We start from the raw sequence: 24,077 nt of genomic DNA, 5'->3' as shown, positions 1-24,077 counted from the left end.
ATGTCAAATACTTTGATTTATGACCAGATACCTGCAGAACATTCATATGTAAGAATGCTCACACAGTTAGCTAAGACGGTGAACATGGTAAACATTATGCCTGGTAACCATCAACATGTTAGTGATGCCAATATGAACATTTTAGTGTGCTAATGTTAGTGTTTAGCTCAAAAGACGGCGCTATGTCTATAGCTATAAATTGCTAGTGTGTTCACACTAAAAGTGACAAGATGAAGTATCCTGTACTCAAAGCAGACAGTATGCACACCAAGAGAAGTAGATGTTCAGTGTGCTGTTGATGCACACTGAAACTGTCAAGTACATAAATGAGAAGTACAAATTGCTCAGTTTAAGAGAGTGGGGCTTGATGGAGGCTGTTAAAATGATAGAATGTGATGCCAAGCACCACACGTCTGGTATTCTTCACACAGAATATCAAAGTAAGTTCAGTATACTTGTGTACTTAGTGCCAAGACTTTCAATACTTGTGGGCTTACTGCAGAGTGTGATCAGGCTGTGTGGATGTTTGTGAAATTCCTTAAATGCCAGAATTTTCAACTAGCATGTCTCAACAAAGTCAAACATGTCAAAGACATGATGTAGAAGTATTGATCTGTAACAATGTAGTTATTTGCCTCTTGTAATGTATGTCGTTACACTGTTAACATACTGGTTTGTGGCCTTTACATTCACAAAACAGTGGAGGGGGGACACACGGTCCCACAAGGCCACTCCTCCCTCCTATGACACAATACATGGCCTCTAGGCAGTGTTTGAGCTTTGCCAGGCTGTGTGGTAACTCTGCTGTGCGCTGGAGTGCCGATGATCACCACCTTTTTTGCAGAAATAGTAGCCCGAGGGAAAGCTGTACACGCATGTGTAATTTTTTCTCCGTTTTCCAGACACTCTGACTAAATCCAAGTACAGGGTGTGTCTTCTGACTCGACTTACATAAACACGCTCAGAGGCTCCTGAGCACATACAGTTTCAGACAAGTACCGTCACGCCTTCAATCACCTGGGATATGAGGTGTGAATTTTTTTTTTGTAATAGCCTGGTGTTCTCTCCTTCCGCTCTGGCCCCTTTGTTACAGTGAAATGGGGAATCGGCTGCTTTATTGAAGTTATTGGTATCATAAGGAGATTAACATCAAGATAGAGCAATAAGCAAGAAACACCTAAGACCTTTTAAATACATGTATGGGTTTGTAAATGTTTCTGCACTCAATTGTGTTATTGTACACACACACACACACACACTGCAATCTAGAAGTGTAAAGTAAGATATGTTTTTTTAACCCTTTCAGATAAAAATGAAAATCCAATGTTTTCAAATAATCCCGAATACAAAAGATATGGAAAATGTTGTAATTGGTTAGTAGCAATATTAGAAAGGCAATTTTAAATAGGAAAAATCCAGCAGAAAACTATGTTTCATTTATTCTGAGGGAAGAGTTTTTTTGTGGTGAGGGCAAAGATCCCCAAAGAAGTTAGATCAACAGTCACTACTTTGATTCGTCAAACACACAGGTGTGAGTACTACTCATCCTTATAATGATAGATATATTTAATTTAGGTGTGCCAGTAAGTCACTGTGACCAGCATCCGCAGAAGCAAGGCTCTGAGAGGTGGAATATCGTTGCTATTAGTTACATCTTTGTCAGTATGCAATGCAAATAGTATATTATAGATTAAAAGCAATTTGATTGGCCCACTAAACTAAAATTTCTTTTTCACTGCCATTTTAGAACGAAAACTGACAGGCTTGTCTTTATTTTATTTTTCTTTCAATACCGATCAAACAATAACTAACTAGAACGGGCACTCGGTAGAGCGCATACCTTCGCATATCACAAGATTGGGCATTGAATTATGAACATTTTGGCATTAGTTGCATGCCAATTGGATAAAAATTGTCCACGCAGAAAAAGAAAAAAAAGAGGATTTTGACCTTTTCATGACCTTGACCTTTGACCCGATCGATCCCGAAATCTAATCAAATGGTCCCCAGAAAATAACCAATCATCCTACCAAATTTCATGCGATTCGGTTTAATACTTTTTGAGTTATGCGAGTAACACACATATAAATAAATAAAGAAATAAATAAAGAAATACACGGCGATCAAAACATAACCTTCCGCATTTTCAATGCGAATGTAAAAATCAAATAACATGTTCCTGTTTATGTTTTAAGAAAAATGTGAAGTTGATGTCATCACGTAATGTCTGCTTCTCGACATACCGTCACGTCTCTCCACTTCCTGTGCTGCGCCATGTTAGTCAGCAACGTGAGTGAGCGTGAGGCGTGTGGTCAGCTCTGCGTGCTGTTCCGTGTGGTTACACTCCGACCACAGGTCACAGCAGCAGCATCAGTAGACAGGGGGCAGGGGACCGGGTTTACACAACCTTTCACCTGATTGGGTGAGTGTTGATGTGGAAGATTCACATGGACTCTCAAGTCACCTGTAGGGCAACAGCTGACAAACCACTGAGGAACATCATATGTTCATTCCTGTTTTATTTAGTTAGAATCCTCACCTATGACTGAAATAGATCACTTTTAGTGTCCATCCTGTGCCATCGTTTGTAGTCCTTTAAACATAATCTGTAAAGCATGAATCAATGATTTAGTTTGACTTCTTTGAGGCCGAAATAATGTCAGCTGGACTTTGATATATATGGATAAAAGGCAATGGAAAATGTTGGGGTAACATTATAATGAGCTGTGTTCAGGCATCGCTGAGAGGTTATGTTGTTAAAAGAAACATTCTAGGAGATCAAATGTGTTAATTATAAGTGTGAAGTCAGCTCAGAGCTCTCTTGTGCAAATAGACAAACTATATAAGAAAACAGCTTCACCAGACAGCATGCTGAAACTAAATAAAACATTAGAAAATAAAGACATTCACATGTTCACACTTTGACATAACATATGCAGCACATAGATGCCTGGAAGTCATACAGGGCACAATGGAAATTACCGGAGGACACAAACTATACATGTTTGAAAATGATATCATATTGTTTTTCTACCAGCCGCGGCAGCGACGCTGGTATTGTTTTCACCTTGTTTGTCTGTGTGTGTGTCATCATGGAGACACTGGCTGCAGCAGGAACAACCACAGAAGAGGTTTGGAGTACATAGCCAGGTGTTTAAATGTATTGTCGCTGCCATAGTGTTGCAACCATAAAAAATGCATTCATAAAACTTGTCAGATGCCGAGTGGAGCTCAAAGGTGATGGTTGAATTTGAAGATTGGTGCCAGTACATTTGGTATCGTACCTCACTTGTTAAGAGCTTACACACACACACACACACACACACACACACACACACATTCTGAGAATATTAGTTTTAAAGCATAGCAGTCAGTATACTGTACATATAGTCACTATAAACTCACGTCTGAACCAACAGATGCTCTGATGGAATATAAAATGGAATATTAGTGAGACGGTGTAATGGTCACCCAACTGGGTGAAAGTTTCTGGCTCGGGGATCTTCCGTGCTTCCTGAATATTCAGCAGCTGTCACTGTGTGGGTGGAGAGAGTGGGGCTATAAATGGCCACATTATCCAGCAAAGGTGTGTTCTTGCCACAAACTGGAGCTCATGAGTCGGATCAACCTGTGACTGGAACAAACGACAAAATACATCACAGTAAGTCATTAAGCTGCTCTTTGAAATATCGGCAGTTAAAGTGTTTAAGATTTGTGCCAAATGCAGTCATGCAATATTAGACTGCGGTTACATGAGTGTGTTTTCAGAAAGGACTTTCTTATTGCTTATCTTGTGTTGAGTCTAATGGCTGCAGAGTTACCGAAACCCAAAGCAATGTCTTAAACTGCAGTTTTTTAAAATGCAGTATCTTTGGCTACTTTGTGAAAAATTTTACATTTGCAAAACTGAAAACATCTAATGTTGTTAATTTTTTAACAGATCTTCATACAGCCTTCATCATTGCATCTCAGTCATTGGAAATGGAAAGCATGCAGGAGTTGATCCCCTTCGCCAAAGAGATGCTGAGTCAGAAACCCAGCCGTGGTTTGCTGAAGGTCTACCTGGTGGGTTCGGTGTTTGCACTGTTGGGGACGCTCATTGGCCTGGTCGAGACCGTGTGTTACCCTTTCTCCTCTGCCGAGTCCATGGACACAGACATGTACCTGGACAAAAGAACTGTTGAGGCCGAGGTACAGAGCGAGTTGGAGGGTCAGGAGGAGGAGAAGGAGCTGACTTATGAAAAAGTGGCTGTGACCGAGAGCACCAACTTCTACAAGACCCATAAACTCAGCCAGCGGAGCATAGCCAACCGGTTGTATGCTTCCTAAAGCCAAAGGGGTCAGCCCCTAGTGACTTGAGATATTTATCAGGGAACTTGCTCCTGCAACACAACACGTACATAATCTGATGCTTTAGAGACAGAAGTGTCTGAGCTGCCTGCCCTTCTGTGCTGCTTTTTCTTCTGTGATACAAGTGCTGTCGGAAATGTTTCTCAGTATGCCTTTATGCACATTAAAGACACCCGAAGGCTCCAGTGGTAGCCTACATGGGAACGTTGACTTTTTGATAGGTCTCAGTTTATAGTAGGGAAAAGTGTACATTCAGTCAGACAGGGATTGGAATCCTCCGATTGGAAGAATTGTTCAATGTCAGAATAAGTTTACTTGAAAAACAGTAATTTCTTTCTTATTCATCCCTGGAGAAATGTTTTGTTGCTGAATGGTGGTCTGGATATAAATCTATATTCAGGGTTACAAGACATGAAGACTTAATGAGCCTTGAAATATTAATGTGTGTTACATAAAACCCGTTTTTAACAGCAGACAAACAAAACAAAAAGGTTTATATTGTTGATGTTTTACAATTTTGTTTTACAAGTTGTGAATAATGAAGTTAGACGTTTATGAGCAGTACCTGACGGCAGCTGCTGTGTAGCGTTGCCTGTCGTCTGTTGGAGGTATCTGATCTGCCAATCCACGCACTCTATGTTCAAGGAGAGCAACTTTATGTTATGTGTACTTTACATATACAATCTTTTTTCATACCAATAAAGATGATTTTTTAAAATAAAGTCTGCTTTCCCTCTGGTTTGTCTCCCTCAAATATTTGCTGCACATTTTGTTCACCAACATATCAAGATCAAGCACAGGTGAATTTGAAGTGTTTTAAGATCACTGCAGATCACTGTTATCAGTCTTAACCTTATGGATTTGGAACACTCTTTTTGAGGAGAGTGAGATATAGTTTAATTAAAAAGTAAAAACGGAGTGAAGCTGAGATGATCGAAGCTCATCCACACAGACTCACAGCTGTAGCATTTTATCCCGAACGTTTCACTTCAGCTTAGTTTTCACAGGCAGTCGGGACATCTAAACCATTAACCTAATAGAATGAGCAATACATAAAGCACATGCTCCAAATGCAAACAATTCCCAGAGAGCTCCTGTTGAGGACCAAGCAGGTGGTATGGGTAAGTACGGTTAAAGGGACAGTTCACCCCAGAGTCTAAAAATGCAGAGTGCCGTCCATTCCCATTATATCGAGAGAAGGCAGACATCTCGACAGCCAATATCTCTTAAAAGTCAAACTCACACCAAAATAATCTAGATGGATATATAGCACTATAGGTAAGAGGAGAAATAATGTACTTTTGATGTTAGGGTGAACTGTCCCGTTAACTGGCACTAAGATGCACTGTTTGCCCTGAACCCCTTGTGGTTAGATGGCGGACTGCAGGCTTTGAAGGGCTACAGGTCCGTCGCCAACAGATCCAGCAGCATGGTTCACTGAGATAGCACAGCCAAGAAAGGGACAATGCTGCCTGACACGTGCACAGTTTGCACATACATGAGTGGGATGGCCCTGAGTCAACATGATACTCCATGGTCTTAGAATAGCTTGAGTGATGGCTTATGTGAGGGCTGAAACGGATGACCCGTAAATCTCTGAACACAGTTGACCTAAACGACAGTCCTCAATACAGTTGTATGGAACTGTGTGTGAAGAAAGCATAACCTTCAAAGCAGTTTTATACTTTTAATGCTGAGTAGTTAAAGGTGCAACGTGTCAGGTCAGAACCAGAATCCAAGACGTCCTGTCCTGTAATATCACATGCACCTGCAGAGGCCAAAGTGAGTCACTTTAGCGTCCAGTGTGTCCTCAGTCCAACATGAGAGGACGAAGAAGTAAAGTTGTCCCGAGGACTTGTCAATAATACATCCATGTTCCGTAATCCAATAAATAATCTATGAAAGCGTACCCATACATCCCTGCTTAGTGCCACAAAAACTCAGATGGCTACTAGTATTGGGTGACAGAATATTACAAGATAGCAGAATTATTTAGACTTTTAGAGATCCAGAAGTTTGCTTGAATTAGTGCAAAGGTCGTCCCATTTTAGCGGTAGATAAAAGAAAAGATAACATGCACGCACTCACACACACACACACACACACACCACACACACACACACACACACCACACACAGTTTAATATAGACTCAAGGTCCCCTTCATTTAATGATTCATTTGTATTGAGCCATTTATTTTCTCTCTGACCCTCTCCCCAATTTCTGGCTGTCGAGGCGGTGCCCAGCAAACGGTGTGGGCTACGTAGATAACTGGAAGACTTTCTGGGGAAAACCTGATCTGATGAGGAGAGACGGCATTCAAAATCTGCGAACATGACCAAGTTGATCACCGGACAGCCATATCCATGACAACCCAGGGTTCATATCAGAGAGCAGAAGCAGAGTTTTTATTCTTACAGCCCTCTCTGTCCCAAGGCCACTTCAACCAGAAAAGGGGTCGTACAAAATAACCGCATCAGGGTTAACACCACTATTTCAGCAGTTTAATATTTTTTTTGCAGTTTAATGCAGTTTTTTAGGCGCACATAAAAGTTAAAATATTCTCAACCTTTAAGCGCAAGTCGCGGAGTCGCACAGCTCATCAATGTCACACTCGGCCAAAGCCGCCAGTCGGATCAAGCAAGAGGCGGGCTTTATTACTTTACCACTTCCTTCCTGTTTTCGTGTGGTACGAACAGCGGGAAATTCAAAAGAAAATGGCAAACTATGGCGAGACACTAATATTAGCGGTATTAATTACGAAGAGCTTTATAATTCTCACCATGATCAGAAGAAGCTCGAACTGACTCCTGTACAGTCGAAAGTACAACTGAAAGCGTTCGTCATCGAGACACAATTCGCGGAATAGATGGTGGTATTCGCCGTACTTTTTAAAATTATATCGTGAACCCCAAACCTCCTTTTTCATCATCCCACAACACAGCAAGGGCAAGAGCGCGACGTCTGCTTGAATCCATTTTGTAAATGAAGTTTTACCGCCCTTTTGTGCACGCAGGCCCGCTCGACGGGCGCACCGCTTTGCCCGACACGTTTTTAAAGCGTTTTCAAGTCTCGTCTGGTGTGATCGGCCCCTTAACCCTCCTGTTAACTTAGGGTCAATTTGACCCCATTCAATGTTTAACCCTCCTGTTGACCCCAGCAATTAAAACCTCCAGAAAATTATTAGAATTAATATTGTTTTCCAAGTTTAAGTGTGAGGTACTTTATGTTTGTTTGTTGACTACCTAAATAGCCCTTTAAATATATAAAAAAGTTGATATTTCTTATATGTTTGACACAGTGAAAAACAGCCTGGGGTCAAATTGACCCGAAAGAACACCGACATTAAACATTGAATGGGGTCAAATTGACCCTAAGGTAACAGGAGGGTTAAATATTGAATGGGGTCAAATTGACCCTAAGGTAACAGGAGGGTTAAGATGTTCCTCTTTGATAGTGCTGATAGTTAGGGCTGAATCAGGTTTGCCCTGGTCCAGCACCTGGATATGCTGCTGTAGGCTTATAGGCTGCTGGAGGATACACTGAGCTTCTATCTCCTCTTCTCTCTCTTATGGATGAATTTCCATCTCTCCATCGCACATTATTAACTCTGCTTTATCCCCGGAGTCTTTGTGGCTTCACGTCTCATAGTCCTCATTGGACCTGGCTGTGTCTGATGCCTCCTGCCGTGGCCCTGCTGATGCACCCCTATTCTATTTCTTGGGAATTTTTCCTGATCCGATGTGGGACAGGGAAGTTGTATGTGTACAGATTGTAAAGTGCTCTGGGGCAAATTAGTAATTTGTGATATCGGACTATACAAAATTAACTGAATTGAATAGAAGATGATACATAAAGAACTTCTATTTATATAAAAATGATGAAAAATACAATTATTTGTTATAATTTTGTATATTATAATTGTGTCTGCTATGTATATTCACAGATATAAACCAGATGATATCAAATGCATTTTGAGATTTTAACAGTATCAAATATTAAGAATTTGTATTAAATAAAAGTGTATATACTAAATTAAGAGATGTAAGATTAATACACTTTTAAGAACAGGAACATTTCTTATTTAACATCACTCTAGTAGCTTTGGGGACTATCCATATGACTAAACTGTACTTCAAATTAAATGGTGACTGCTTTAATGATTAAGGCAAAGGTCGACTTGGTATCACGTTGGACTTCCTTGTGGTCTGTTAAGGATCAATTCCAGCGTTTTAGTCTGTTAAGGGTTATTCTCTTACACCTCAGTTTGTTAAGGGTAGAGTTGAGAGTTCTCTTTACTCGTGCACAGGTGTGATAAGTTCATATTGTGGATTCAACTCTGTTCAAGTCTATTTGGCAAAAATTGGACAACAGTTTTTCTGCAGAGTTGAAGTACTTTTACTTTAAAGTTCCTTTTCTGACATTAATGCCTCTACAGAAATGTTGCTTTGTGTCAGCCCGTTTGACATTTGAACCCGTTTGAACCCTCCAGCTGCTGCACACTGTATACCAATCTAACCGTTAAAAGGGCTTAAAGGGGTTAAAAGGTGAATTGCAGAAAGTCAAATTACAGTGACAATAGGTGTTCTTTCCTGACTTTTATAGAAAGAGGGATTTGACTTGAAAGGTTGCCAGGGGATACCAGAGGCAACACACACAGAGTGGAGCTGCTGACTCTTTGCCAAGCCCTCCACAGTGTCAACCAAGCAGCCTCGGAGTCCCATAGAGAACAAACGGCCGACAGCGGTGCGGAGGAGGAAGTGATCCAATCCTGGTTTGAACTGTGAGATTTTTAACCAGTTTTACACAAACTGACCTGCAAGTTGGAGAAACACGACAAACTAATCTTGGAAATACAGTGTGTTCAAACTTATAAAACGTTATTGTGAAGTCTAGTGAATAATATTTCCCAGGATGCAGTATTTTCCATAGTGTCCATTATTTTTTATTTTAGGTTAAGGCTAAAAATAGATTTAGTTGGTACTACTTATTTACTACCATTATAAACTGAATTAGAAATAAACTAATTGATATGGAATTAAAAACAGCTCAGTAAATTTTTCCCAACTAAATATTCATAATGGATAAAATGCCAAGATCTGAAGAATTGAGAGTCCACAGCTGAAACATCCAAGGTGACAATCACCCAAAGCATAACATTAAAAGAAAGAGCAGGGATTGTTTTAGTACAGGAGACCTATTTAAGTAAGGTGGAGCATGATAAAAATGAAAAAAACTGGGTAGTACCGGCATATTCTGTATCTTTTTCGACCAGAAGTAGAGGAGTTGTGATTATCATTAGGAATTAATTACCCTTTGTCATTGAGACGGTACAGTCTGACCCAAACGGGTGCTATGTATTAATCCAATGTCACCTTTATGGAGAAAATATGGTTATTATGTCGATGTGTCCTTGGGCAAGACTCTTAACCCTAAATTACTTGTAGTTGTGTCTGCAGTGTATGAATGGGTGTGACTGCTTCGTTCTGAGGGGGCACCTTGCATGGTAGCCCCTGTAATCAGTGTATGAATGGGTGTGAATGGGTGATAATGACATGTAGTGTTCAAGCTTTGAGTAGTCGTAGGATATTCAAGTACAATTCCATTTACCATTTACCATTGTTGTTTGGAATAGACAGTTTCCTTTGTGTGTCGTTTCCCTCACATCTAAACCATGCTCATGGCTGCCAGTAGCTCATGATTGGTGCAGACGCAAGTGCATTACTTGAAACTTGAGAGCTTTCTCTGTGACATGTGTTTCTGTTATTCTCATCTGATCCCAGGTAAACATGAATGTACATATATATCAATGCATTCCGTTAGTTGTTGATTTGTTTCAGTCTGAGTCAAAGTGGTGGACCAACCGATTAACCAACCAACACTGTCCATGCCACTATCATGGCTGAACACATAATAAGTTTGAGACATAACCGCCCCGCCATAAACAGAAATACATTCAGACTTGACTTAGCGGCCACATGGCGGTGGCATCTAACAACAAACATGTTTGAAGACACTCTGCAGGGGAGTATATTTCTTGTCAGTTTACTAGTCCTGATGAGATTCACCATCACACAAACCAAAAGACACGACTTTAAGAGTTTAAGTAACGACAACTGTAATCTAGCATTATGTTAGAGGTGTTGTTAATGACACATTGGCTTGTGTGCATTAAATGACAAGAATTAAAAAAACGTTTCCCACTATAGACGGGGCGACTTTGTGCTCTATTGTTCAAACTCCACATTGGCTTCTATGTGGAACAACAGAGGACTGCTGGGAGGAGAATGGAAAGTTTGGAGGAATTTCTCCAGCAGAGAACAGCTGTTGTCACCAGGTGGGTGACTTTGTAGTTCTGGGGCTGTTTCCTCAGCATGCGTCTGTCTGTGGCACACTTTGGGTCAAAGCTGTGGACTGGAAGTGTGGTTTCACTGTGGGACTAAATTGTTTCCTCTAAGGAAGAGCAGAACAGTATGTTTATATACAAACAAATGTAGGACTAAGAATCGAGTACTCTTCATTGTCTCCTCTAAAAACCGGCCAAGTAAGAGATGACTTAAGCGAAACAAAAACGTTTCTTGAGTAATTGTAAGAACCCCGCCTCCTATCTTTTCAGATACATTCGTACCTTTTACACAATCCATAGTCATACAGTACCCTGCTTCACCTTCTTATAACAACATAAACACAGCAGCCCCATCACCTGCATCCTCATTACATTTAAAGCAATACAAAACACAGTACAACTCAAATGGTTTCAGCGTTGCAAACTGGACCACATCGGTCCGACTTTCCCCATAAAGATACTTGGTGATGTTGCGGTGCCTAATCCAGAAACTGTTCATCTCCACCACCACACTGTTCCCAAGTCTTAGTATGTGCTCAACAGATCAACAGATCGCCATCCTGCTCTAAACAGCTGCCGTGGTAACATTTTCATCTGCACCGTTGGCGGTGGCTGCCGTGCCTGAAGGGGCCCCGTTGCCTGGTGTGTGTGGGGTGACCTTTGCCAGTCGGTGCTCCTTGTTGTGGGTGCAGCTGCGGGCGCAGAGCTGGCAGGAGGCGCAGGCCGAGTTGCAGCAGGGCAAGAAGCGACAGACGCTGACGCGCCAAAGGAACCAGCCGGGCGACCAGCAACACCAGCAGAGCACCACGCCGCCGGCCACCACACCCAGGACGATGTAGAGAACCAGCAGGGACAGGGAGGCAGGGGAGTCTAGGGATCATAACAAAATAAAATGATCTTTATTCATTCATTCATTCATGTTATTAACCAAACTACTAGTGTTTGAGCTCTTCAGTCTGTGCAATGTCTGTCCACAAAAGTCCCAATCATAGAAATGAAAAAACTATCTCATAAAAATAGTCCCCCAACAAATGCACTTTCACTCCTGTTTGATAAAAGTTAGTTTTAAACTTTAGATTTACAGATTTACATCTTCAGAAGGGACTAATGGTTTTGGTGATGATAGTCACAGGTCTCACAGTGTTTATTAACCACAGATCACAAACAATCAGAAAGTATTCAGACGTGGACTAACAAATAGTGGTTTTATGGGGGGTTAAGTGGTCTATTAAGTCTGGAGGCTGGTGAATATTTTCCTGTGGTGGAAACACAATTTTTTAATGACAGCATGCTACTACATTTCCTTGTAAGATGCATATATTTTGCTAAGTTTACACTGAGCGTCCACACTACACCGGTGGTTTAACTTTAGGGCACCGAAAATAAAGAAGTTTGAAAATGAGCCCGAGGTTGGATAAGTTTGTAAACTCCAGGGTTGCATCCTTGTGCGGACAGGCTGAACCGCATGGATTTGGAAACAATGCCGTCGATACCCACGTTCGCTACTTGATTGGGTCTTAGCAGTCACGACGTGCCCTTCCCTGATTCGTTGAGCCCTGTATGAGCAAACAGCCAGGTCTACCAGGGATTCATTTCAACATGGATAATAGATAACAATTGTTAGTGGCCGTGTTGTTGATGCTAGCAGCTGTTGTGTAGTTAAATTCTGTATTTTATAAATCTACTACACCCGGAAAAAAGCAGCTGTTGGAGCGACGTGTACAGCGATGTTACACGGAGCGTCACAGTTTGAAGTCACAGTTTGCGGCTTTGAGGAGGACGACGGACCCAAAATGAAGGACTTTCCTCATCTTATCAAAGCTTATATTGTTCTGCAAAACTATTGTGAAGTTCACAAAAAAACTGTAAAAGAACAAAAGCATAAATACTCTCCAGTGTGACAGCCAATAGCAGTGTGACAACAACGAAAACAGGCAGGATATGAGTGAGCAGATTTATTGAGCCATGATCTCGTTAAGTTTGATTTGTAAGTGTTCACTTTAAAAGTAAAATGTATGTGTGTGGGGGGGGGGGGGGGGGGGGGAGAGAGAGATAAAGCAAGACCTGCAGCTTTGTAACTAAATCTGAAAAACTAAACTTTCTAAAACGCATTTGTCAACTGTGGCAGCGAGGTGGGTTTATGCTCGGCTGCAGAGTGGGTGGAGCGGGGATGTGGTTCAGGGAACGGTGTCTAATCGGCCTCAGCTGAGGCCAATCCGTGTGTGTGTGTGCATCTGTCCCCATAACGGAGCAGTAGGGACTGAGGAGCGAGGGTGGAGAGCAGAGGCACAGTCTGCAACAACAATAAATGATATGACCAAATATCCTTCTTCGTATGCCTATCCTTCGGTGCTTGGGGAAGAAACCCACTGGTGACTGTTCCAACACCAGTAAGCGCTGCTTCATGTGTTTTGTTGTTGTAAAGAATCTGCACCAGACCTGGAGAGAGGTGATGTTTTCAGTTGTGTGTTTGACTGTGTGATTGAGTGAGTGTGCACCTCTGTGTCTGTCCACAGCAAATCCACGGTCTGCTGCGGCATAATTATTGCTGGTACTCACACTTTCTCAGAACGCCTTTTATTACCTGTTTCATACCGCCACTGATTGCCTGCTGACTCCTCACTCACCACTCTTAACCTCTTAAGCCCCTTTGCGAGTGGCGGAAGCAGTTTGCACACTGTGATGGTTTTGGACAGTGTGTTTGCCTAACAGCTAACATAGCTACCAGAGTTTACCTTTGTGTTTTGTTACGAGTGTATAAAGTGCATTATACAAGGACTTCGAACTTGTATAACGATAATTGTACAGCAGTCGTCATTACAGAGACACCCGGCTGAGATCAAGGGTCTCATATATAAAACAGTGCGTAGGATTCACACTAAATGTATTGTACAACATTTTTTATAAACCCTTGCGTATGCCTGCCATTGAACTATTTCCTTTCCTGAATCTAAAATAAACCTGTAAATGTTAGCCGCTGCAGCCTCACATCCCTCTACACGCCAACGTTCAACCATAAATGAGTAATGCACAGCACCTCATGAATGTTAATGCATAGAGATGAGCTGCTGAGCAGTGGGTCTTTATGATGACTCACAAAGACTACTATTAACTCAGTCCTAACAGTGCCAGAGTATCTATAGTACAACATAACACATCACCAGTCTCACTGCAGTATTTATATATTTACCCAATCAGACTGATTGCTTCCAAAATAATTGTGATGATCATTGGTATCAACCACCCTGGACATCTTTTAAAAAAGGAAGTTTGATAGATGAACACTATTCATTTATATACTTGTGTATTCTTATGGCATTATGATTAGGACCGACAATGAGGATAGAGTTATTGAGAGCTGTCACTGGCTTTATTTCCACAATCGTTTGGTGCAGGTGATGAAGATGAAGGGAAGGTTACTCGTGAAGGTGTGTGACAGTCACCATGGTTACCCCTCTGCTCCAGAGAGCTCTGATACTCGCACCAGAGAGCTGTTTGTCTGTGTAAAGTATGCTGGATCTTTCCAATCTGTCCCCATGGAATAAATCATAAATCATTCAATTGTATTCAATGTAAGAAGAAATGCAATAACCACTGCAATTTCCAACCTAATCTCAAGAAAAAGTGTTGGTATTGGACATTTCAGCAAACCATCCTTATTTCAGAACCAAAAATACTTTTATTTTTAGAAATTCATTTCATCAGCCTTGCATCACGCTTGCAGAAATGCACAATGCCTCGTGGTTAACATTCTAAAATGATTGGTTAGGTGTTGAGGTTGACTGTAGCTGTCATTGAAGTTACTCAGTGAGTCAATGAACCATACATATTGATATGCCTGGGGCCAACTTACTGTTCAGACGGACAGTATTTACGTTCTTAGAAAATGAAAGAAATTCAACCACAGCTACCGAATCTGTTCATCCAGTCTTTAGTCCCCCACGGCGGCCTGACTAATGTGCATTAAAATGGTTCTCAGCTAGTACACAGCGAGCAATTTGCACAGTAGGCTAATGTGAACCCCTTCTCTCAATGGATAAGTCAGAATGGAAGAATAGCTGTTTTCTTTGGCCAGACTTGGCCGGGCCTTAAAAGCAATCAGAAGCTGACAGGTGGGCCCAAACAGTGCGTGTTTGCACCTCTGACGCTGGAATAGAGACGGACCACTCAAAAGGCTGCTCCCTGCCGTGAGAATTCATCACCATCTATTAGTTTACAAGGTTTTAGTGAAATTAACGACTCAATGGTCACCTCCATTAGTTTTATGCCCAGTCATCAGGACATTATGCATCCAAATGTTAGTTAATTTGTCTACCAACCAACCAACCAACCAACCGACTACAGGACATGAGCTTGGTGCATTACAACTTGACGGATTCCTGCTGGTGGACAGTGTTTCTACCAGTTGAATTAATAGACATCTACTGTGGCAAAGCTGCAACTCACCTGTTACAGACTCATGACTGGGAGCGCTGTCTGCCATGCCACAGTTGTTACGAGTAGGAATCGGCACTGTGGGTGGATTCACAAAAGGTAGGGGTGGGGTTGCTATTGGCGGCGGAGGTTCAGGAGGTAAAAGCTGACCTGCTGATGAAGGACAGATTAGGGTCAGACTTTAAATTCTGGGAAGAGCTGTTGTTGAACTGTAAAGATACTCCCTTTTGACATTTTAAGCATGTTGTAATACAATCAGGTATATTAACATATAAGCATCACAAATGTCACCTCATCACTTAACTGACCTTTACAACCCGTGGTCAAGTTTTCCTCCAGGTCACTTCCATCCCCACAGTTGTCAATGCCTTTATCGTCACACACCAGACTGAGAGGGATACACTTCCCATTTCTACAGGTGAAATAGGGCTCATTGCTGCACTCTGATTGGTTGAAACCTGAAGAGGAAGATATTGTAAGTCATTTAAAATACTTAATACTTAAGTTATTTAACCCTTTCACAGTGTGCTTTCAATTAGTCTTCATCTTCATCATCATACAAATTGAATTGTAACATTTTGTACTTAAAAAGGATTCAGTTTTCTGTTATATTTCTCACTGAGCCTCTCGTGTCACTTCTGGTTGGAGAAAAAAGTAAATGATGACGGCCAGTTTGCATTATAATTCTAATAATAATAATTATTGTATAATCATTTTTAGATGTGCATGTGCATCAAGTTATTCTTGACATAAATCTGTAATGAACATTGTGTTTTGGTTCGGGCAATTTGAAGTCATATTCAAATGTTGATAGTTTAACTTTAGAGCGTATAAGAGTATGTAACAATTTGACAAACATCTAAAATTAGCTCAGTCAACAATGCAATCCCAAATCTCAATAATTGGGCTGGTAACCAAAGCGACAATAACTAACACCAAGCCATATTCTGAGTACGTGAAAACCTACTTCGATGAACCAGGGTCTGATGTTTCCTGCTACGTTACCAGTTCACTTATACTGGCCACACACACAATTTGATGTTTCACAAGTTGCTATTGTATGAGACAGATAATACATTCCAAGATTACATAAAATACAGGACCTTGTCCATCATTTTCTATTTTCAGATCCTCTGGATCATAATACCATCATATTAAAGTATGAATGTCATCTAAGCATCTGTAGGACGGATGGAGGATGTCTGTGTCTTTCTTACCCAGTCTGAAGGACGTGAAGTCCCCCACGAAGTCGACGCGGGGCTGAGTCCCCCGGGTCACCAGCCTCAGGGTCAGGTAGTTCCCTGTGGACAACACCGGCCGGGGCGGGCTCTTCCCACAAAGAGGGTGCCCGAGGGGAGGCGAGTTCCGGTCCCGTCCATCATAGAACTGAACGTATGAGCCGGCATGACACGGGTCCCCCGAGCTTTCACCAGAGGTGGGCTCTAGTCTGGGGTTGAGAGGGGCGGAGCCACGAGGGGACTCTGGAAAGAGAGGGGCCGGGCTCAGAGGGGCCACTCGGAGCAAACTGTAGACCAGGAAGAAGCGGAAGTGGAACTGGACATTGTCCTTAGGAGAGCTGGCCTGCATGGTGAGGTGGCAGTCAGTCGCCATTGTCACAAAGTAGTACTTCTTGGATTCCTGGTGCGAGTTGACGATCATGCCGTCGCCACGGATCGTCTGGCCACAGAAGTCCACCACGTTCACTGACAAGACAAAGACACATGAGACAGATTTCACAGAGATCAGCTGTCAAATGGAGAATGTCAGTAATTAAATTAGTCCAACTCAAAACAGACGCTATTACTGATCACGAAAGGAATTTTGATCTTTTGGAGTGTCATTCTTGGCAGAGAAGAGAAGTTTTTAACTCTGTGTTAGGCCCGACCCCGACTGCCAGGAACCTCCATGTGACACTCGACAGTCAACACTCCCTGACTGCCGACATTACTGAGACAACACGTTCCTGTAGGTACATGCTGCACAACATCAGGAGAATACGTCCTCTTCGGCACAGGTTCCTAGACGACTGTAACTCCCTCCTGGCAGGTCTACCTGCTAAGGCCATCCAACCTCTGCAGCTCATCCAGAATGCAGCAACTCAACTGGTCTTCAACCTGCCTAAATTCACCCACACCACTCCGCTCCTCCGCTCCCTTCACTGGTTACCGGTGGCTTCCCGCATCCGCTTCAAAACATTGGTTCTTGCGTACCGTGCTGCGAACGGATCGGGCCATCTACATCCAGGACATGGTCAAGCCTTACAACCCCAACACGTTCACTCCGCTCGGCAACAACCAATCGACTTGTGACTTCATCACTTCGAGCTAATCATGCACTCGAAAAAATCCAGACTGTTTGCTGTCCTTGCTCCATCAGTGGTGGAATGAGCTCCCCACTGACATCAGCAGAAAGTCTCCACATCTTCCGCCGGGAACTAAAGGCACATCTTTTCTGACTATATCGTGAATAAAAACAGATCAGCACTTCAGTGGCACTTGAATGGCACTTACTTCTGGTACTTTTGTAGTTTGGCTTTCTTTAAGAAATGTTACTTTCTTTATTCTTGTTGTTCTGAGTTTGTACTCGTGGTTGAATACATTTATTGTAAGTTGCTTTGGATAAAAGCGTCTGCTAAATGACATATAATGGTAATGTAAGGTAATAAGACATTTTAGTTGTAATGAAAAGAAAAGTTGTCCGATGTGTAAAGATAATATTGACATGACAATATCCTTATCTGAGGAATCTGAGGAACATAACAAGATTTTAGGCTTATTGATTAACATTTATGGAGGGGAATAAGTTTTCTAAGGCTTTGTAGTGAACCACAATTCCTTTTTCGTTTCATCTTTTACCTTTGAGCAGTTTTATTATTATTTGGATTATTTCTTTTTATTCACCAAAGGAAGAGATTTGTTTACACTGTATGTAGTAAGAATAAGTAAGAAAGCAGAAAGTGACTGAAGTATATGTTTTATTATGAAATTCAATAAATGAATACATATATTGATCATTAATCATATCACATAAATCCTGAAAAAAGAGTTGATAAAGATACAATAAATATGTAGATACTAAAATAAAGAAGACACGATGAAATTAGATCTAATTCTAGGAGTCTCTGAGAGTTGTTGTGCCATACAGTGTTTGTTTTGAACACACTGGTGGATGTAGAAACTCACACAGAACAAAGTAAACCAGGTCATCTAAATCATCAACAGGCTGGACCATATAGCAGATGGGTGGACAGATCCAGCTCCAGCAGCCCCCACCCACCCACCCACGCACCCACCGCCCCCTACCATGGGCCACCGGCCAAATAAGAGAGAATTTACGACCACCCCTGGAGTTTATTAGCTCAGTTTCCCTGGGAGACAACTAGATGCTCCTGCACTGACCTCTTGGAATGTCCCAAAGCCTGGGAGCCCCTGTTGGTGGGAAATAGCTCATGCTCTCTGCACCGCACAAGTAAATACAAAGCCTCAGGGGACACTGTCCAAAACATAGAGGAGAAGAGGACGCCTCAGTAATGTTTTATGCAGGCTGAAAATCCAACTCTTTAAAAAGGTATCATTGTAAATGGAGTACATTTCAGAGAGCAAAGCCAGAGGGTGAAGTTGTGTGTGACACACACCATAGTGATACATGTGTCTGAGACAGCATTGTGGGGAAAAGGCCAGCAGCCTCACTTCCATCATGTGTTATCCTTACACTGGTAACTCAACACATAGTATTCTATCACTTCACACATGTAAGAATTCAGTCCTCTGTGGACACTTTACAATCAGTGAATTAGCATTGAAATAACAGGGGGCTTCAATCATATCATACTTAATTCCCTATCATATACACATATCGTGAAAGGTGTAGATATAGAAAATGATGTATATCAAAGGTTGTTGTGATGCACCCCGGTTGCAACTTGGAGTTCAGGGTCACACCGCCAACTATATCCCCTGATCCACAGCTTCCTCTTTGCAAATTAGTAATTGCATTCACTAAAATACAGGGCTGTTGTACTATGTCATGTTCTGTGCCTCTAGAGTTCTTCTCATTTCCTGATTTTGTATCTCCTTGATTCCTAAGATTGTATCTAGGTTACAAGCCAGACGATCAAGGAAATGAGAAAGACCCCCGGGTTTGGTTTTCGGGAAGCTCCCAATCAACAAAGTCCTGCTATCCAATCAGCACCATCTGATACACCAACAAAAGACCTCTCCTCCTCCTCCTCCTCCTCCTCCTCCTCCTCCTCCTCCTCCTCCTCCTCGCCTCTCACTCTCTCTCATCCAGCAGCCAATGCAGCTCTTTGTTTCATTTTATTTGTACCTTTAATTAACCAGATATCTTGATCGAAAACCAATTCTCATTACAAGTCTCTCCTCGGCACTTTGTTTACTCTTCCTTCTAGTTTATGTTCCATAAGCATCTTGATTTTGATTTATCCAACATCCTTTTCTCCTTCCTGCTGCTTTTTTCCTGGTTCAAATTTGTCTTACATACTTTGAAAATACTTTTTAAAACCAACCTGCTCATTGATTTGCAACCACACAATGATCCAATGTATACTAAAGAGATACCTCAATATAGTTTGATTGAACTCTGTCTTATTATTTACTCGCTGATAAAACACTTCAACCTCATTTAATAGCCATACAAATATAATAACGATAACTTTTGAACAAACAAAATAATAAAAACAGTTCGTTTTTAAGGATCATACCATGTGTTGGCTCCCTCACTGCAAATCACAGACTTTACACAGCAGCTATCCATTTAGATAACCATACTTTTCTGTTCATGGGGCCCATTGTTTTCCATTCATTTCCATTAGATAATAAATGATATTATCAGATTATGAAACTTGCTCAAACTGGTAATCCATTTGAGTGAAAATCAGCATTAATATTTGACTTTTTCATTAGCTTTTAAAGATGGACATCCTAGACAAAAACTATGTTTTTCACTTAATTGATTTTTAAAATCAAATTAGTTTCTTAAACTTGGGAAGTTTCATGAGGTTATTTGTATTATCCTATTCATCTGTGGCTTCAAAATGAAGGTCATTTTACAAAACAAATATTTAAAGACTGTTTTCTCGAAATTATGCCTCAGACTCTCTGATTATTATACCAAACGTTGTCTTTTAATAAGTATTTTATGATTTATGGAATGACACAAAGATATATCTAATTCCTTTCGGTAAAAACATCAACAAAATAAAACATTAATTCTTTGGACATTAATCTTTGTGCACATTATTTTATATGATAATGCCTTATTTATTTATTTAAAAATAACACAAACTTGAATCCCTAACCCTACAACAAAAAGAATCATCTAGATTTGATCAATCTGCTGGGAAAGTTTCATGATGATATCTATTAATTAACATGTCTTCACCTGCTGTGTCTCTTATACTCACCAAACAATGGAAAGTCATAACGCATCTAGTGAGCTCTGAATGATCAGAAACAATGTGTGTGTTGGAACTAATCTTTAGCATCACGGAAGCCATACTTAAGTCAACTTTAGAAGCTTCAATTTTATTTTGGTTAAGAAATAGTTTCAGAGATTATGAAGCTACTCCTCTCTGCTGCTTACAAGAGCTGTGCCACTCTCCCCGCCTTCACAGCGTTACGCACGGACTAAAAGGAGCAGTGCTCGTGCGTCACCTTTCAACGCGGTGCCAACGTTATCCAACCGTGAGTGAAAAGTGTGTCGGAAGACTTACCGGTGTCGATGGCCGAGCTGTGGAGGGCCAAGAAGCCGAACAGGAGGAGCAGCCTGAGTAGCCGCCGACGGCAGCTCTCTGCCTCCATCATCAACGGGCTGAGGCACGAGCGCGCGCAGGAGAGCTCACAGAGGAGGCACCGGACTCATTACTGCTGCTCCTCGGGAATCGATCCAATGTGAGGAATCTCTCCGTGGGTTGGGGCCAACCACGCTGCTCTCCATCATAATAGCCTCCTCTTCTGGCTTTTATTCCATTTGAACCTCCTCTTTGTCCCGTAGTCTCCATGACAACGCCCAACCAATCAGCTGTCAAGGCAGGAATAATCAAAAGTTGCCCCTCCTGATGTAAACTTCCACAATCGTGTCACTGATAAGTTGGCTTGCGTGCCCTGTAGTCTCCTTTTTCCTTGCGACTGCTATTTTTCTCTCAGTGGCATGTTTAAAGGTCCACAGTGTATAGCAGTAATGGAGAGCTCTTAATATCTCTTAGGAAACCCTATACTTCTGTCATCGTTCATGACTCCATCACTCCACCATGGATGAGAACTGCACCACGTTCATCCCGATGACCGTTCTCAGTTGTGCATAAAGCAAAGAAAAAGTTAGACTTCTAACATTCAGATAGAATGATACCTAGATCTTCAGCTATCTTCTGCATCAATGGGCCCTGAGAGCAAAAGTGCTGGCATCCCCTGTAGCCCCGCCCCCAGCCCTCTGTCTAGCCTCGTTCTCATTTGCATGAATGGAGGAAGAACAACTCTGGATTCAGCTAGTAGTGCATTTTACAACTGTTAAGTCCAACTTATTAAAAATAATGTATATATAAGCGTTTTTACTGGTAAGTTGATTTACCTAAAGATCTGTTTATTAACAGACATTTCTGTCCCAATGTAAGTCAATGGAGAAAATGCGTTTTGGGGCTCCGTGGCATCACGTGACTCAGAAGTTGTAATTCCATTGTTTGGACACCATGGGTTCACCCAAGTCTCTTGATTGCATTCCCTTTTCCCTCACTTGCTCTTTTCCTTGTATCTCAGTCCCTCTCACTAGGGATGCATGGGGAGATGCAGGGAAACCATGGGAGGAGAGGACACTAGGAAATATGTTTTTAGAAAAACAAGAAATCCTCTAAAGCAGGGAGGGGCCTTCAACATTTTTCCAGCAAAGGACCCCGAAACTAATAGTTGTGGAGCAGGGACCCCCAGATATATATATATTGTATAAAATTGTGTTTGATATTAAACTGGGCGTCGTGCCATGTACAACATACCTTGTTATTGTGCATTCAATACTATACAATACATCTGCCCGATGGATCGTGGAGGTCTCCATCGTGGAATTTGCCTACTACCAACTATTCATACACTGTCATATTCATTGAATGTATTTTAACTCTAAATCTGTCCTTCTGTACACATTACATCTATTGCACCTGTCCATCCTGGAGAGGGATCCTCCTCTGTTGCTCTCCTGAAGGTTTCTTCCTTTTCCCCCCCCTGAAGGGTTGTTTGGGAGTTTTTCCTGATCCGATGTGAGGTTTTGGGGCAGGGATGTCTATGTGTACAGATTGTAAAGCACTCCGAGACAAATTTGAAATTTGTGAAATTGGGCTATACAAATAAACTGAATTGAATTGAATACTAAGCTATTAAAATACACAGGTTCATATATTTATGTTTTTATGTTTACCATGTGTAAGGCACAGTGAGTAGGGTGGCTGTGCCACTGCCATTTAAAAACATACCTTGTCAACTGATACAATGCCAATATCAACTTTGTCTCTCAATTGCATGATAATCATGCATATAAGCTATTCAAATTTACATTTTTATTACAAACATAAATGTGGAAACTGCCATGCATAAACATACCTGTTATCTTGCATATACAATACTAAACTGTTAAAACAATGGACATATTTTCTATTTATGTTTTAAACATACAGAAATGTAGGGGCAGAGTGAACCCTCAAGCCATGAGAATGGCACACATAGGCCTATTCCCACATTAGTGAGATGTCTGACACTGATGAGAAGAACAAAACGTATCTACCCCTGACGGTCATCAGCCCCAGGCGAGTCTCGCACTGAGTGAATGTGTGCACGTCTGTCTCCATTAACCCATTCCCTGCAATATGTCGGATTGAGGTCACTGAGTTGTGGGGTGCTTCAAGAACGATTCTGCATATTCTTATGATCAGATTCTCATCTCCGATTAAACCATAACAAAGATGGATATGATACATTGTTAGTGTGATAACATATTTAATTCTGCATGTTTGTAACTGAACAATGAGACTATATAGTAGACTTGTACTCTTTAAGACAATCGCTTGGTTTCACTTTTAGATTCTCCTTTCATTTCTATTCCAACCAAATAAAGTATTACGTTGATCCTAGGTTATTTATGTCAATAAAGTAATATTATGAACTAGGTTGTTCATGTTGTTAATAAAGTAATACTATGAACTGTGTTGTTCATGTCGTCCGCATGACGCAACACAGTGCAAGTCCATCTTTGGAACATTGTACTTTATTCTGGTTGTAACTGTAACCTCACTAAGAACTGTCTACACTGGCCCTTTAATGCCTCTCAACTGATCATTTCAAACATGTATCCTATTCCATTAATGTGCTTACAAGATATTTTGAAACATATCAGAAAACCTTCTTGCATGTGACATCATGAAGCAATACACAGGAGTTAATAGTGGGCACTATTTGTTGTGAAGTGAGGCTCACTGATGCATTTAGAATAGAGCTCTCTGGCACAGGAAGAATCAGGCTTCGACACTTTCATTTAATGATTAATTTGTCTCGAGACAAAGAAGACGATACTCAAAGAATGTCAATTTCCATAAAAATGATTACCTGACAACTTTAAAATATGATTTATTGGGTTAACAACCTTCTCAGCAGATGTCTAAAATGAAAACCTCTTTACTTTTTTGAGGCTGTGGCCAACATACTTCTAACTATTTCTTGCACAAAACCAAAATAGTTGTGACTTTAGACAGCAATGATAAAACGGCAGCAGTGTTCAAACGGGGATCAGTTCAAACCTTTTTTACGTTTGATCTTTTGTTCTGGAGACGGTCTCAATAAACTAACCTGACATCTCAGCTGTAGCTTTAAAAGGGTAACAAGTCCTCTCTCTCTCTCCTCACGTAGTGCATCTAACATATTATAGATTCCTAAAAATAACAATATAATACC

The 24,077-nt window shown here is 41.3% G+C and overlaps 2 protein-coding genes across 2 annotated transcripts; one reads left to right on the top strand and one right to left on the bottom strand.

The window, feature by feature from the left end:
- The first annotated feature begins 3,490 nt into the window (after positions 1-3,490).
- LOC130208117 (G0/G1 switch protein 2-like) lies at positions 3,491-5,088 on the top strand. The gene is made up of 2 exons (XM_056437062.1): positions 3,491-3,661; positions 3,941-5,088. The coding sequence occupies exons 1-2, from the start codon at positions 3,565-3,567 to the stop codon at positions 4,327-4,329; spliced, it is 486 nt and encodes a 161-aa protein (XP_056293037.1). The 5' UTR covers positions 3,491-3,564; the 3' UTR covers positions 4,330-5,088.
- A 3,641-nt stretch (positions 5,089-8,729) lies between these two features.
- On the bottom strand, positions 8,730-21,025 carry ldlrad2 (low density lipoprotein receptor class A domain containing 2). The gene is made up of 5 exons (XM_056437061.1): positions 20,861-21,025; positions 16,347-16,832; positions 15,438-15,587; positions 15,142-15,282; positions 8,730-11,565 (listed from the first exon to the last, which is right to left on the bottom strand). Exons 1-5 carry the CDS (start codon positions 20,949-20,951, stop codon positions 11,261-11,263), a joined length of 1,173 nt encoding a protein of 390 aa, XP_056293036.1. The 5' UTR covers positions 20,952-21,025; the 3' UTR covers positions 8,730-11,260.
- Positions 21,026-24,077: the final 3,052 nt, after the last annotated feature.

The sequence above is a fragment of the Pseudoliparis swirei genome, chromosome 18, assembly GCF_029220125.1.
Source record: "Pseudoliparis swirei isolate HS2019 ecotype Mariana Trench chromosome 18, NWPU_hadal_v1, whole genome shotgun sequence".
Lineage (NCBI taxonomy): Eukaryota > Metazoa > Chordata > Actinopteri > Perciformes > Liparidae > Pseudoliparis > Pseudoliparis swirei.
This window is presented reverse-complemented; position numbering and strand designations above follow the sequence as displayed.

Coding starts and splice junctions, on each gene's coding strand:
- LOC130208117 (XM_056437062.1), top strand. CDS start 3,565: ATGGCCACATTATCCAGCAAAGGTGTGTTCTTGCCACAAACTGGAGCT. Junction 3,662..3,940: donor AAACGACAAAATACATCACA/GTAAGTCATTAA, acceptor ATTTTTTAACAG/ATCTTCATACAGCCTTCATC.
- ldlrad2 (XM_056437061.1), bottom strand. CDS start 20,951: ATGATGGAGGCAGAGAGCTGCCGTCGGCGGCTACTCAGGCTGCTCCTC. Junction 15,283..15,437: donor CTTGACCACGGGTTGTAAAG/GTCAGTTAAGTG, acceptor GTCCTTCATCAG/CAGGTCAGCTTTTACCTCCT. Junction 11,566..15,141: donor CAGTCATGAGTCTGTAACAG/GTGAGTTGCAGC, acceptor TATGATCCCTAG/ACTCCCCTGCCTCCCTGTCC.